The sequence below is a fragment of the Lynx rufus genome, unplaced genomic scaffold (assembly GCF_022079265.1).
Source record: "Lynx rufus isolate CCGP_SWC_20201006 ecotype Redwood Valley unplaced genomic scaffold, mLynRuf1.p SCAF_39, whole genome shotgun sequence".
Classification (NCBI taxonomy): Eukaryota; Metazoa; Chordata; class Mammalia; order Carnivora; family Felidae; genus Lynx; species Lynx rufus.
The window spans coordinates 863,043-877,969 of NW_025814855.1; the positions used below are offsets into that span (position 1 = coordinate 863,043).

Sequence of the window (14,927 nt, forward strand, 5' to 3'; positions counted from 1 at the left end):
TTTTATCCTCAGGGAGCAGGCTGAGCTTTATAGAGTCGAAATAATGTCTCTAAGCCACGTTTAACAATGAGCAAAAACCCCTTCTCCCCACTGACTCTGAAGCGTCACTAGCCTTGCCTGCGTGCCGCGTGGCCCACCTGCTGGTAGACACTGCGGACCCTGTGCTACTACTACATTTCCCAGGAGATCCTGCGCTGGGCGGCCGCAGTCAGGAGCCAATGAGGGGCCATTTCCGTGCGTGCGCATCGTCTCGGGGCGGGACTTCCGGGGCTGTCATCCTGGTCCTTTTGGCACGTTCTTTCACACAAATTCCGGAGCTCCGGGTTCGGACTGTGGATGACTGACCGAGAAAGGGCGGGAGGAGGCGCCGTACGCGGCGCGCCGACCGGGATTCACGGCTCGGCGACGCCGCCCGTGCTGCCCCGCGCCGGGGCCGGGACAGGCACCGCCCGCCCGGGTGTCCGCTCCGCCCACAGAGTCCGATGGCGGCGGCCGCGCGCAGGGACCTGGCTGAGGTAAACGCGCGGCCCCCGGACCCTCCTCTTCCCGCCCCCACCCCCGACCCTCAGGCCCGAGCGCGGGGCGCTTGCTTGCGTCCCTGCGGCCCCGGTCCCGGTGTCCGTGCCCGGGAGGCGCTCGTGGGCGGGGGCCCAGTGTCTGAGCGCCGGCCTGAGGGGGTGCGGGAGCGGGCTGCAGGGGAGGGGTCGGCTGGTGCAGGGCTGCAGGGGGCGCCGAGGGGGAGGAATCGGGGGGTGTGGGGTCCGCCCTCTGCTCTCGGGGAACAGAGGGTGTGCGGCGAGGGCACTGGCGGGCTGGAGGGGTTGCCCCTTCATGTGAGGACTCTAGACGCCAGGGAGAGTTCTGGCCTAGCAGAGGGGGGAGGGTTTGGTCCTAGCAGCTGAAGCTACGGAAGCTCCATCAACTGGGATGGGGACGTTGGCGGTGGGCTCATTTTCACTGTGAACGTCTTAAGTTTTTCGGCCCTGTTAAGAGTGTGAGAAGTTTCAGAGAACTTAGTGAAAGCGTCAAATGAGCCACTGGACACTCAGGTCTGGAATCTGGGAGAGGTCCAGGATGGAGACATCCAAGAGTTCTGGCTATTGTGTGGACCAGGTGGAGCTTTGGATCACGTATAGGAGGGGTGAGATGCAGGTGGTGGTAGCGTGGTGGCAGTGCTGTTGGTGGGCTGGAAAGAAGAGGGTGCCTGCTGAAGGAGAAGTGTGAGAGCGGGAACAGTGTGGGAGAGAGGACCATCTGGCAGGTGGCCAAGACTTCCCTGGGAGGAGTGGACAGGAGACGGCTGCGGAGGCAGAGCTAGTCGTTGAGTCAGGATGACAGTGAGGCCTGTTTATTCGCTACCGTGCAGATTCACCAGAATTGTGGCGAGATTTTATGGCATCTGCGGTGTTTTAGTCTTACTGGTGGATAAGGTCTGGGGCAAATCTGTTCATTTGTGAGGGTCACTGTGCCTGGCATGGAGACCAGTGGGGTTTTGATGCACTTTTTTTTTTTTCCTCCGTTTATTTATTTTGGGAGAGAGCACAAGCAGGGCAGGGGCAGAGAGAGAGAGAATGGCAAGCAGGCTCTGAAATGCCAGCGCAGAGCCCGATATGGGGGTCAATCTCATGACTGTGAGATATGAGCTGAAATCAAGAGTCGGACGCTTAAGAGACTGAGCCACTCAGGTGCCCCTTGATGCACTTCTAATGAAAGTTAAGTGGAGAAAGGAGGGTTGCTGCTGCTATGGGGACAGCAAGGGCAGCACAGAAGTAGAAGAGGGTCATGAGATTCACTTGTGGTTCTGGGTGACTAATACTGAAGCAGAGATGCCAGGCAGAGAGATGGGCAGGCCTTCAAAGCAGCACTTGGGGTTTCTTTGTCATTGGATTCCCATCAAAGGACGGGGGTTATACCAGATCATGTTTGAAACTTTCAAGCTCGCTGGATGCGGTGTGCCCAGTACGTGGGTGAGTCCAGGGAGATGCCTGTGGTGCGGGGCAGGGAGATGGTAGAGCTTGGGAGTGCATTTGAGGGATCCGTAGATGTGAGACAGGTCTACTGAATGATGTGCACATCAAGAGTAAGTATGAGCTGAGAGCCCTCCGGCCCTGGGATTGGGGACCTTGGGGTGAAGCATGAGCCCATGTGGCCGTATCTTGTATGTATGATCTGTGAGATGTAGGAGAAATGCTTGGTAAGAGGGATGGGGCCCTGAGGGCCAGTCCCAGAGCTTCCTTGACATCATGGGCACTGCTGCTTGTTGTTGCTGAGAACCGCTGTCAGTGGCACGGGGGCCCAGTACCTCCTCTAGGGTGGGGAGTTCTGGAGGAGGATGGATGTGGAGTAGATGTGTAGGAGGTGGATTGTGGGTTCTCAGAGAAGGAATGTTCATGGTTTCATCTGTCCTGTTCTTGACAGGGTGGTGTGACCTTTGAGGATGTCGCCGTGTACTTCTCCCAGGAGGAGTGGAAGCTCCTTGATGAGGCTCAGAAACGCTTGTACCACGATGTGATGCTGGAGACCTTTGCACTTATATCCTCACTGGGTAAGACCCTCCCCAGTGATGTGGACTAGGTTTTGCACTTCACCATCCATAACTCTCTTTTCCTTTTTTTTTTTTTCCTTGTCCCTCTTGCCCCCGGGGTCTTCTCTGTCCTTTTCAACATATAGACCATAGGTACAACTGGCTTTCCCCGTTTCCTGGATAGTTGCTGTCCTAGGTAGGGCTGTGTTTTTGCACTGCCCCCTTCTCTCCCCACAGTCCCAGCACTGTCCCTACTGAACTTTTACAAGAAGGATTTGATTTCAGTAGTTGTGCAGTAAGGCTAATGGATGGCATCTTGTTTGTCCTCTCCCTGGCCAGTTCATCTCTCTAGGTCCATGGCTCTTCTGTGTCCTTGGTTTTGTTTGCTTATTTAATCTGAGATTTCATTGTGCTTGCCTGTGCTGGGAATTGCAGGCATCATCATGACCATTATTTACATGGACCATTGACTGTCTTTCAAGACCATCCCGGTTCTATTTATAGTGTTCAGACTTCTTTTTTCTTTTTCTTGTTTGCCAGCTTTATTGAAGTATCATTGACCAATAATTTTGTATATATTTATATTTATAGTGTATAGTGTTATGACTTTGATATTCATGTATATTATGAAATGGTTACTACAATTGATTTCATATCATCACTTTACATATTTTTTGTGAGTATAAGAACCCTTAAGATCTATTCTCTTAGCAAATTCAAGTGTACAGCACAGCATTATTAATGATAATCACCGCGGTGCATATTAGATTCACAGAACTTGATCAGTTTGTAACAGACCAACATCTCCCTGTTTCCCATAGCCTCCAGCCCCTGGCATTCTACTCTTTGTTTCCTTCCTTCCTTCCTTCCTTCCTTCCTTCCTTCCTTCCTTCCTTTTTTTGATTCCACATAGAAGTGATACCATATAGTATTTGTCTTTCTCTGTCTGACTTATTTCACTTTGCATTATGCTCTCCAAGTTTATTCATGTTGTCATAAATGCATGATTTCCTTTTTTATGGCTGAACAATACTCCATTGTATATATATACACCAGGGTTTATTTATCCATTCATCCATAGATACTTACCTTGTTCTCATACCTTGGCTGTTGTGAACAGTGCTGCAATAAATACAGGAGTACAAATACCTCTTTGAGATACTCAGTTTTTTTAAGGTTTTATTTTTTAAAGTAATCTCTATACCCAAAGCGGGGCTTGAACTCACAACCCTGAGATCAAGAGTCTCATGCTCTTCTAACTGAAACAGGCACTGCTATTTTTTTTGTAATTTTTTTTTTTAACATTTTTATTTATTTTTGAGAGAGAGTGTGCTAGCAAGGGAGGGGCAAAGAGAGAGAGAGACACAGAATCTGAAGCAGGCTCCAGGCTCTGTGCCTGGATGCAGAGCTCGTACCCATGAACCTTGAGATCATGACCTAGCCAAAGTTGGACACTTAACGGACTGAGCCACCCAGGCGCCCCTGGTGCTGCTATTTTTAATTTTTGAAAGCTTTTCCATTCTGTACCGATGTGTGTACCAATTTATCTTACCAACTGTGATGATTTCCTTTTTTTCACATTCCTTACCAACACTTGTTCTCTCTTGCATTTTGATAAGAGCTATCCTAATAGGTGTGAGGTGATTTTTCATTGTAACTAAGATTTACATTTTTCTGATGTTAGTGATGTTGAGCACCTTTTCATGTACCTGTGGGCCATTTATATGTCTTTGGATAGATGTTTATTCAGGTCCTTTGCTCCTTTTTAATTGGGTTATTTGGGTTTTGTTGTTGAGTTTTATGAGTTCTTTATGTATTCTGGATATTAATCTCTTGGCAGATATTTTCTCTTATTTCTTAGGTTGTCTTTTCATTTTGTTGATTATTTCCATTGCTATGAAGAAGTTTTTGGTTTGATACAGTTCCACTTACTTATTTTTGCTTTTGTTGCCTTTGCTGTTGGTGTCCTATCCAAAAAATCATTGGCAACACAAATGTCAAGGAGCTTTTTCTGTATGTTTTTTCTAAAACTTCTATAATTTTAGGTCTTATGTTTTAAGTTTTTAAAAAAATCCAATTCAAGTTAATTTTTGTAAGTGGTGTAAAATACAGGTCCAGTGTTTTTGTTGTTGTTGTATTTGGTAGCCTTAGGGTTTATTAAGCTGTGCCTTAGTATAGATAGGCACTGGGGCTTGCCCATGGTGCTCTTAACATGGAAAACCCAGGTGTTCTGCCAATTCTTCTTGAGCACTGACAACAGGAAATTGACAGCTAAGTAGATGTTGTCCACAAGGTCCTCATCTGTCATCTTCACATGGCCAATGGCCACTGCCCGACACAGCATTTTCTTCATCTGGAATTTGATTGTGAACTTCATCCACATAGGCCACATATTCTCATTATGGGTCAGCAAGGAAGGGAACTTATCGGCCTTATTCAGGCCTGGGCCCAGGATTTGTGTAATCTGCTTGGTCAGAGATTCTGAAAGAAAAAGACATCATAGTTCTTGGCCAGCTTCTTGACTGATTTTTTTATTCTTGTTGAGTTTCTTCAGTGCCTCAGTATCCATGTAGGGAATATCCACAGCCTTGGCCTCATCACAGTGCTGCTGGCACCCAAATTACATATGGAGAACTTGGGGTGGGGAGTGGACAAAAGCCCGCAATGTCCACATTCACCGACAGCTAGTCTGGCTTCTCAAACCAGCTGGCAGGCTTGGCCAAAGTCTCCCCATGCCTCCCATCTTATTTTAAGACCCAAGGTGGAGGTGTTTTTTCTTTTTCCATGTGGATATCCATTTATTGAAGAGACTGTCCTTTCCTCGTTATGCATACTTGGTGTCTTTATCAAAGATTAGTTGACCCATGTGTGCAAAGGTTTATCTCTGGGCTCTCTATTCTGTTTCATTGGTCTGTTTTTATGCTAGTACCATACTGTTTTAATTACTATACCTTTGGAATATTTTGAAATCAAGAAGTGTGATGTCTCCAGCTTTGCTCTTTTTTCTCAAGATTGCTTTGGCTATTTGGAGTTTTCTGTGGTTCCATATGAATTTTACAATTGTTTTTTCTATTTCTGTGAAAAATGTCATTGGATTTTGTTATGGATTGCATTAAATCTGTAGATTGCTTTGGGTAGATTGCTGTGGTAAAATGGACATTTTAACTATTAATTCTTCCAGTCTGAGAACACAGGATGTTTTTCCATTTGTGTCTTCAATTTTTTTCATCAATTTCTTATAATTTTCAAGATACAGATCTTTCACCTTCTATGTTAAATTTATTTTGAATATTGTTTTCTTTTTGATGCTATTTTAAGTGGGATTGTTGTCTCAGTTTTTTTCCCCAGGTAGTTTATTATTGGTGTATATAAATACAATTTAGTTTTGTATGTTGATTTTTTTTTTTACTTCTACAACCTTACTGAATTCATTAATTACTTCTAACAGTGTTTTGGTGTATTCTTTGATTTTCTGTATGTTAGGTTGTATCACCTGCAAACAGACCATTTTACTTTCATTCCGATTTGGATGCCTTTTATTTTTTTTCCTTAATTACTTGGGGCTAGAACTTCTAGTTCTAGGTTGAATAAAAGTGAAGGTGGGGCACCTGGGTGGCTCAGTTGAATGTCCATCTCTTGATTTCTGCTCAGGTCGTGATCTCATGGTTTGTGGGATTGGGCCTTGCATCAGGCTCTGCACAGACAGTGCAGAGCCTGCTTGGGATTCATTCTCCTTCTCCCTCTCTCCCTCTCTCCCTCTCTCCCTCCCTCCCTCCCTCCCTCCCTCCCTCCCTCCCTCCCTCCTTCCCTCCTTCCCCTCCCTCCTCCTCCCCCACTCACACTCTCTCAAAATAAATAAACTTACTACATCTATTGATGTGATTATATGATTTTTACCTTTTAAACTCTTATTCCATTAAGGTGGTGTATTGCATTTATTGATATGCACATATTGAACTATCCTTGGATCCCAGGGATAAATCCTGATTGATTGTAGTGTATGATCCTTGTAATGTGCTTTTGGATTTGGATTTGGTTTGCAAGTATTTTTTTTTTCTTTTTTTGAGGAGTTTTGCATTCATGTTCATTGGGGATATTGGCCTGTACTTTTCCTCTCTTGTACTACCTTTGAGGTAATACTGGCCTCATAAAATGATTTTAGAAGTGTTCCTTCAGTTTTTTGGAAGACTTTAAGAAGGATGGCGTTGATTCTTTAAATATGTAGTGGAATTTCCAGTGATTCTGTCCGGTTCTGGGCTTTTCTTTGTTAGGAGATTTTTTTTTTTTTTAAGTTTATTTATTTATTTTGAGACACCCAGAAAGAGAGCATGAGCGGGCGGGGGGGGGGGGGCAGAGAAAAGGGGAGAGAGAGAATCCCAAGCAGGCTGTGTGCTGCCAGTGCAGAACCCAGTGTGGGGCTTGAACTCATGAAGTGTGAGATCATGACCTGATCCAAAATCAAGAGTCGGAAGCTTAACTGACTGATCACCCAGGCACCCCTGGGAGATTTTTTTTTTTTAATGTTTATTTATTTTTGAGAGAGAGCAAGTGGGAGAGTGGCAGAGAGGGAGACCGAGAATCCCAAACAGGCTCTGTGCTGTCAACACAGAGTCCGATGCAGGGCTTGAGCCCACGAACCGTGAGATCATGACCTGAGCCAAAATTAAGAGTCAGAAGATTAACTGACTGAGCCACCTATGTCCCTTGTTGGAAGATTTTTTATTACTGATTGACTCTCCTTACCAGTTATGAGTCTGTTCAGATTTTCTATTTCTTCAGTATTTAGTATTGTCAGGTTGTATGTTTCTGTGAATTTATCTGTTTCTTCTAGGTTAGCCAATTTGTTGTCATGTAATTGTTCATAGTAGTCTCTTTTGTTTGATTATATTCCTGCAGTATCACTTGTGATGTTTCCACTTTCATTTCTGGTTTTGTGTCTTCTCACATTTTTCTTAGTCTAACTAATGGTTTGTCAAATTGTTTATCATCTCAAAAACCCAACTGTTAGTTTCATTGGTCTTTCTATTTTTCTAGTTTCTGTTTCAATTATTTCTACTATAATTTTTATTCCTTCTTATAACTGATTTTCTTACATTCCATAAGTTTTAATGTATTGTGTTTCTATTTTCATTTGTTTGAATATAGTTCTTGATTTCTTCTTTGACCCATTGTTCAGGATAATGTTGTTTAAGTTCCACATATTTGTGATATTTTCCAGCTTTCCTTCTATTAATGATTTCTAGTTTCATACCACATAGTTGAAAAAGATCCCTGGTATGTTTTCAGTCTTCTTAAGTGTTAAGAATTTTTTTGTGATCTACATGTGAGAGAGTCCTAGACATGTTCCATGTGTACTTAACAAGAATGTACAGTTGGGGCGCCCGGGTGGCTCAGTCGGTTGAGTGTCCAACTTCAGCTCAGGTCATGATCTCACGGTGAGTTCAAGCCCCACATCAGGCTCTGTGCTGACAGCTCAGAGCCTGGAACCTGCTTCTGATTCTGTGTCTCCCTCTCTCTCTGCCCCATCCCCACTCATGCTGTGTCTGTCTCTGTCTTAAAAATAAATTAAAAAAACATTTAAAATTAAAAAAAAGAAGAATGTACAGTTTATTGCTGCAGTTGGATGGCATCTTCTGTGTACGTCTGTTAGGTCTCTTTGGTATCAAGTGCAGTTCAAATCCAACATTTCCTTACTGATTTTCTGTCTGCATAGTCTGTTGATTGTTGATAATAGGATATTGAAGTCTCCTACTATTATAGCATTGCTGTCTATTTCTGCCTTCTGATCTGTATTTGCTTAATATATTTAAGTGCTTGGATATTGGGCACCTGTATACTTACAATTAATTATTCTATCCTCTTGATAAATTAACTATTTTATCATTATACCAGACCTTGCTCTTTTTTGGTTTTTATTTGCATATTTGTAATTGGGTTGCCCTCTTCCAATAAAGTCAGCTTGTATTTCACTAGTGTTTCTTTGCGTTCAGGTTGCTGCTGTGGGGCAGAAGATGCGGAGGCACCCCTTGAACAGAGCATTTCTGTAGGTGTGTCACAGGCCAGTGTGCCCAAGGCAGCTCTGTCTTCCCGGAAGACCCATCCCTGTGAGATGTGTGGTCCGGTCTTGAGAGACGTTTTCCACTTGGCTGAGCACCAGGAGAAGCCAAGTAGCCAGAAACTATTCAAGTATGGGGCATGTGTGAAACAAATCTATTGCAGTGCAAACCTTCAAGAGCATGAGAAGCGGCACATGAGAGAAAAATCCTTCAGAAGCAGTGTGGACAGGGCCTCATTTGTGAAGAGCAGCAATTTCCATGATTCAGAAAAGTCCTTTACCTATAAGGAGGTTGAGAAGGACTTCCTGACCACCTCAGAACATCTCCAACAACAGGCAGTTCATACTGGAGAGAACAGAATCACCAAGTGTGGGATGACTTTTCAAAGCAAAGAAAGTCATTACACCTGGGAAGAATGCGGTAAAGCCTTTGGTCCCAAACACACACTTGTTCAAGACCAGGGTATCCACACTGGAAGACAGTGTTTTGTGTGTCCTGAATGTGGGAAAACATTCAGGTACAGATCTTCACTTGCTATTCACCAGAGAATCCACACTGGTGACAAGCTTCATGTGTGTAGTGATTGTGGTAAATCATTTACGGGAAGCTCAACCCTCAGTCAACATCGAAGAATTCATACTGGACCAAGGCAGTACAAGTGCAGCAAATGTGGGAAATCTTTTAGCCAAAAATTTGTCCTCCCTTATCCTCAGAGAAGTCACACTGGAGAAAATTGTTACGTGTGTCGTGGCTGTGCTCAATCTGTTAGTCAGAGCTCCATCATTATTCGACAACGTACAATTCACACTGGAGAAATGAGTTATGAGTGCACTGAATGTGAGAAATCGTTTCGACGAAAATCCGATCTCATTGAACACTGGAGAGTACACACAGGAGAAAGGCCTTATGAATGTAGTGAATGTGGGAAATCTTTTACTTCTAGCTCTGCCCTCCGTTATCATCAGAGAATTCATACTGGAGAAAAACCTTATAAATGTAGTGAATGCGGAAAGTCTTTTACCTCTAGCTCTGGCCTCCGTTACCATCAGAGAATTCACACAGGAGAAAGGCCATATGAGTGTAATGATTGTGGGAAATCTTTTACCCAAATAAATCACCTCATTATACACCGAAGAGTTCACACAGGAGAAAGGCCTTACGAATGCAGTGAATGTGGGAAATCATTTAGCCACAAATCTTACCTCTCTCAACACCAGAGAGTTCACACGGGAGAAAGGCCTTATGAATGTAGTGAATGTGGAAAATCCTTTACCTCTGGCTCTGCCCTCTGTTATCATCAGAGAGTTCACACTGGAGAAAAACCTTATGAGTGTAGTGAATGTGGGAAATCTTTTACCAATGGACCGATACTTATTCGACACCGTAGAGTTCACACGGGAGAAAGGCCTTACGAGTGCAATGAATGTGGGAAATCCTTTACCCAAAGAAATCACCTCAATATACACCAGAGAGTTCACACAGGAGAAAGGCCTTACGAGTGCAAGGAATGTGGAAAATCCTTTACCTCTGGCTCTGCCCTCCGTTATCATCAAAAAGTTCACATTGGAGAAAGGCCTTACGAGTGCAAAGAATGTGAGAAGTCTTTTACCTCTGCCTCTGCTCTCCGTTGTCATCAGAGAGTTCACACAGGAGAAAGGCCTTTTGACTGCAGCGAATGTGGGAAATCTTTTAGGGATAGTTCCCAATTGAATCAACACCAGAGAGTTCACACTGGAGAAAAGCCTTACGAATGTAGTGACTGTGGGAGATCCTTTAGTCAGAACTCATATCTGTCTAAACATCGGAGAGTCCACACTGGAGAAAGGCCTTACGAGTGCAGTGAATGTGGGAAATCTTTTACTTCCGTCTCTGCCCTTGGTTATCATCAGAGAGTTCACACTGGAGAAAGGCCTTATGAGTGTAGTGAATGTGGGAAATCTTTTACCAATAGCTCCATACTGATTCGACATCGCAGGGTTCACACAGGAGAAAGGCCTCATGAGTGCAGTGAATGTGGAAAATCCTTTACCCAAAGAATTCACCTCATTATTCACCGGAGAGTTCACACAGGAGAAAGGCCTTTTGAGTGCAGTGAATGTGGGAAATCTTTTACCTCTCGTTCTACCCTCCATTATCATCAGAGAGTTCACACAGGAGAGAGGCCTTATGACTGCAATGAATGTGGGAAATCTTTTAGCCGAAAATCAAACCTTTCTCAGCACCAGAGGGTTCACACCGGAGAAAGGCCTTAGATGGGTAAGAAGCATACAGTTTCCTTGTTCGGTGTAATGATACCAGAGGCAACTCTTTGTAAGGCACCATTTGCCTGAATTCAATCTACTGCATCTAAATGCCAATAGTAGAGAGGTTTCTCATAAGTTTCAGCTATGTGGCTGAAGCATGTGTGGCTATGTTGCAGTTTCTAAACTGCTGAGGGCTTTCTCCAGATACATTTCACTGCCAGTCTGTGGCCAAAGCTATTTACTCCTCCCCTGGCAAGTCTCTACATCATGCATCAGTCATCACCCCACTGTGCTCAGGGAAGCTCACCTCTGTTCTCATTGCTGGAGGAAATTAGGAGTAACCTGAGTCTCTGGGGGACCCACATTTCCTTCTTTCTGACTAATTGGCATAGACCTGGCCAATGTTGTCCTAGAGAACATCAAATCAGTTCAGCTGGCAGCTTGCAGAGAAGGATGAGCATTTGCAGGAACATGGTCTCCAGAGACATTTGTGATTAGTTTTTCCAGCTTCCAAGCCACTGAAGAACTGCTAGCCCCTGTTGCTTTGGTTTGTGCAGTAACAAAGTCCATGTTTAAGTCCTTTTCAATCTTGTGTGTTTTATCTACCATGTGTGGTGGTTTATAAACATTTTGTGATCTACAAACATGAAGGGGTGAAGAGCTTTCATTGGGGAGGGTCTCAAATTTCTGTGCCTCAAGGGGACAGTATGGTGGCAGAAATGAGCTTACCAGTTTTTGCCAAATTTGCACTGCCCGTGACCTCCTAGGAAAGACTGCATAGAGATCACCCTGAGGAGGGGCAGGTGTGAGAACCTCAGGTGCTTCTGCGAGCAGCATGATTTTTTTTTTTTCACAGGGGATAGCACAGGGGATGTCGGCACTGTTGAGGGACACCTCTTTCCCAGGTCCTGCAAAGAGCCATGTGTCCTGATATCCTGTGTTTTGTCATTGATTGTAAGGCCATAAGGTTCAGGGGAGACCAGAACTGCTATAGAAACACTGACTTAACAGGGAGTGGAGGAGACTGCAGCCAACTAGACAGAATGTGCCTCTTCTAAAAGTGTGCCCACATATCCTCCTGCAGCAGAGGCTGTGCAGAGCTGGGGTGTGCGCAAGTCCATGGACCTCCGGGTGGATGGATCTGGTGTAGCTTACATCGTTGCCATTGGAAATAACTGAAAGGTTTTGTGGATTCCTGCTGCCTCTTAGTGATGTTCATCTCAAGACCACTGCTGCACAGGCAGGAAAACAGATCGAGAAAAGGGGGATCTGTAGTCCGGGGATGCGGCTTTTGTGACCCAGCCAGCAGTCCTCTTGACTCTCATGGAGAGTCCTTCGTTGATCGCTATATTTGCTTTCACAGCAAAACTAGCCTCCGCGGGGTGAGACTGTGTGTTGAATGTAGGGTTGCAAAACCTATTTTCCAAAAAGAGTTGGACAAACAGATTTTTTATCTTGAATTATTTAAGAAAAGTTTATTAAGGTATAATTACATGTAATAAACTGTACATATTGGAAATGTAGTCTTTAGTAAGTTTTGACATACTTACAAACCTCAGAAAACATTGTGGTCTTATAGTGATCATATCGGTCATTGTATATTTACCTCATGTCCTTTATCTACCTTCACAGCACTCCAAGTAACCATTGATTTACTTTCCATTAAAAAAAAAAAAAACCTCTATTTTCTATGATTTATATAGTGGGAATCAAAGTATTTTCTTTTTAAGTTTTTAAAATTTTATTTATTTTGAAAGAGAGCAAGGGAGGGAGAGAAACTCATGCAGGCGCTGCCCTGACAGTGCAGAGCATGATGTAGGGCTTGAACTCACGAACCATGAGGTCATGACCTGAGCCAAAATCAAGTTGTATGCTTAACCAGCTGAGCCACCCAGGTGCCCCCCCCCCTTTTTTCCTACTTTTGTGTTGCATAAATAATTGTAGATGCATCAATGATATATAAGTAGGTGATCTTTTTTTTTTTTTTTTTTTGGCTGACAAATATTCTTTTGAGTTATACCACTCTTAGTTTACCCATTAATTTGTTTACAGGCATTTGGGTATTTCTAATTTTTGCATATGGAAAATAAAGTTGGTATAAACATTCATGTGTAATTATTTATATGGACATGTGTTTCACTTATTTTTTGTCTGTAACTCAGAGTGGAAAGTCTGAGTCATAGGGTAAATGTTTAACTTAAAGAATTTAGCATATTGTGATGTAAATGGTATACCTTTTTGTACTCTTACCAGCAGTGTATGAGAGTTCCATTTCCTCCACATCCTAGTGAATTGTTTGGTTTGGTCATTCTTAATTTTAATCCTTTTTATAAGTTTATAGTGCAGTCTCAGTGTTTTAACTGCATTTTCCTGAGGAGTCATGATGAGCATTTTTTTCTGATGTGTATTTGCTATCTATATTTTTGCTAAACGGTTCATATCTTCTGCCTATTCTATGAACTTTGGTTATTTTCCTTTTACAAAAGGATGTGAAACAACAGGTGTATGTTGGAATTTCATTTTGTGACTTTTACTTTGTGGGATAATTATTTTTAATACTGAAAGTATATGTTCTCATTGTTTTCAGTTTTTTAATGCTATGCATAATGGACACACATAAACACTTTTAATCTACATTAATATATTCTCCTTCACTTTCTAAAGTCCAGACATTTAATAATACAATAAAGCCTTGCTTTGTAGTGTCCACCCATTTTCCTGGTCTGTCATTATGGAGGTCGGTAGGCTGGAGCAGGACTCTCGGGGCACCAGGTGGACTCAGGATGGAGAAGGTGTTTTTCGAGTCCTAAAGCCCAACAGAGAGGATGTAAGGCACTGATCAGGATCCCTAAGCCCTGGGTTTGAACCCCAGATCCCCAGGACACATTCCCATCTTCTGTGGGCCTCAGGTTCCTCTTGTGTAAAAGGCGTGTAAGGTGTAGGCTGCTCCTGAGCATTTGGAGGTCATTTGCTGTGCAGTGGCACCTGTGGCCTATCTAGCCCTGAGCAACTCCAACTTCCGCCTGCAGTGGCACCCCTGGGCCAGGCAATGTTTCTCCAGTGCCCCAACAGCCCTCTATCCCTTGGTGTGTTTGAGAAAGAAATGGGGCCTTCCAGTACCTGCTAACCTGCCTGCAGGGGAAGCGGGGCTTCACCTGGGAATCTGGGCAACTCGTTATTGCTCCCGGAGTCTCAGCTCCCTGACTGACAGGGAGGCAGTGATGGTGCTTACCTTGGCCCCTGTGAGAATTACTAAGACTCGCACCCTGAGCATTTATCAGTGTCAGGACTCGCGGGCTTGCATTGTGAGCATCTCTAATTATGGCAACCTGAGGAGGTGAGAATGATTTTTGTATTTCCAGAGAAGTCCAGGGTTGGAAAGATGGAGTTGGTTCCTCAAGGTCATAAAACAGACAAGTGTCGGATTTGAGAGACTGGATTCAAACCTGAACAACTAGCTCCAGCCCTGGGTGTGTGTAACCCCTGTACCACAGTTCACGAAGCCCTCAGCCCAGGGCAGGTGCATAGCAAGAACCAAGGAGGTGCTGTTGCTGCTGCTATTCTCCTTGGAATGGTCATGACTGTTTTCCCACTTGTCCTCTGCCCCCACTGTCCTCATGGGGAGGCCATTGTCATCTCCAATGGCCTTCCCCAGGGAGGGCTTTTCTCTCAGTCACAGTAGCATTATGTACACGACTGCATTAGCCTCCTCCTTGAGCCCAGCACAGAGCTCAAACCTTAAGACACCTTGGTGATTCACGGTTGGGTCTCTCTATCTTTATCAGCAATGGAGTGATAAGCTCTGATCCCACTCACCAACCCGAAGGTCAATATGATGCCTTAGTTTGACTTCCAGGTGTTTATGACCTTCACTCTGGTGGGCTGGGCACAGCCCAGAGAATCTAGTACCTGGAGGTGATGCTGGAGACCTTTGGACTCCTGGTCTTGCTAGGTAAGGGCTCACCTCCCCAAGCATCATCTCTCTCCCTTGCTGCATCTCTGCTTTTCCCATAGGAGGAAACACTGAGCTCTGGAAAGAGCCAGGTCCCAATGCAGCCTCTGTCTCCCTAGCTGTGTGACCTTGACACACACACCTGGCCCAAT

At 44.3% G+C, this 14,927-nt stretch overlaps 1 protein-coding gene and 1 pseudogene across 1 annotated transcript; one reads left to right on the plus strand and one right to left on the minus strand.

Annotated features, from left to right (window-relative positions):
• The first annotated feature begins 337 nt into the window (after nucleotides 1–337).
• LOC124522770 (zinc finger protein 418-like) lies at nucleotides 338–12,606 on the plus strand. Its single transcript, XM_047094367.1, has 3 exons — nucleotides 338–515; nucleotides 2,419–2,545; nucleotides 8,515–12,606. The coding sequence occupies exons 1-3, from the start codon at nucleotides 483–485 to the stop codon at nucleotides 10,830–10,832; spliced, it is 2,478 nt and encodes an 825-aa protein (XP_046950323.1). The 5' UTR covers nucleotides 338–482; the 3' UTR covers nucleotides 10,833–12,606.
• Nucleotides 4,608–5,390, minus strand: LOC124522757 (60S ribosomal protein L10a-like; annotated as a pseudogene).
• Nucleotides 12,607–14,927: the final 2,321 nt, after the last annotated feature.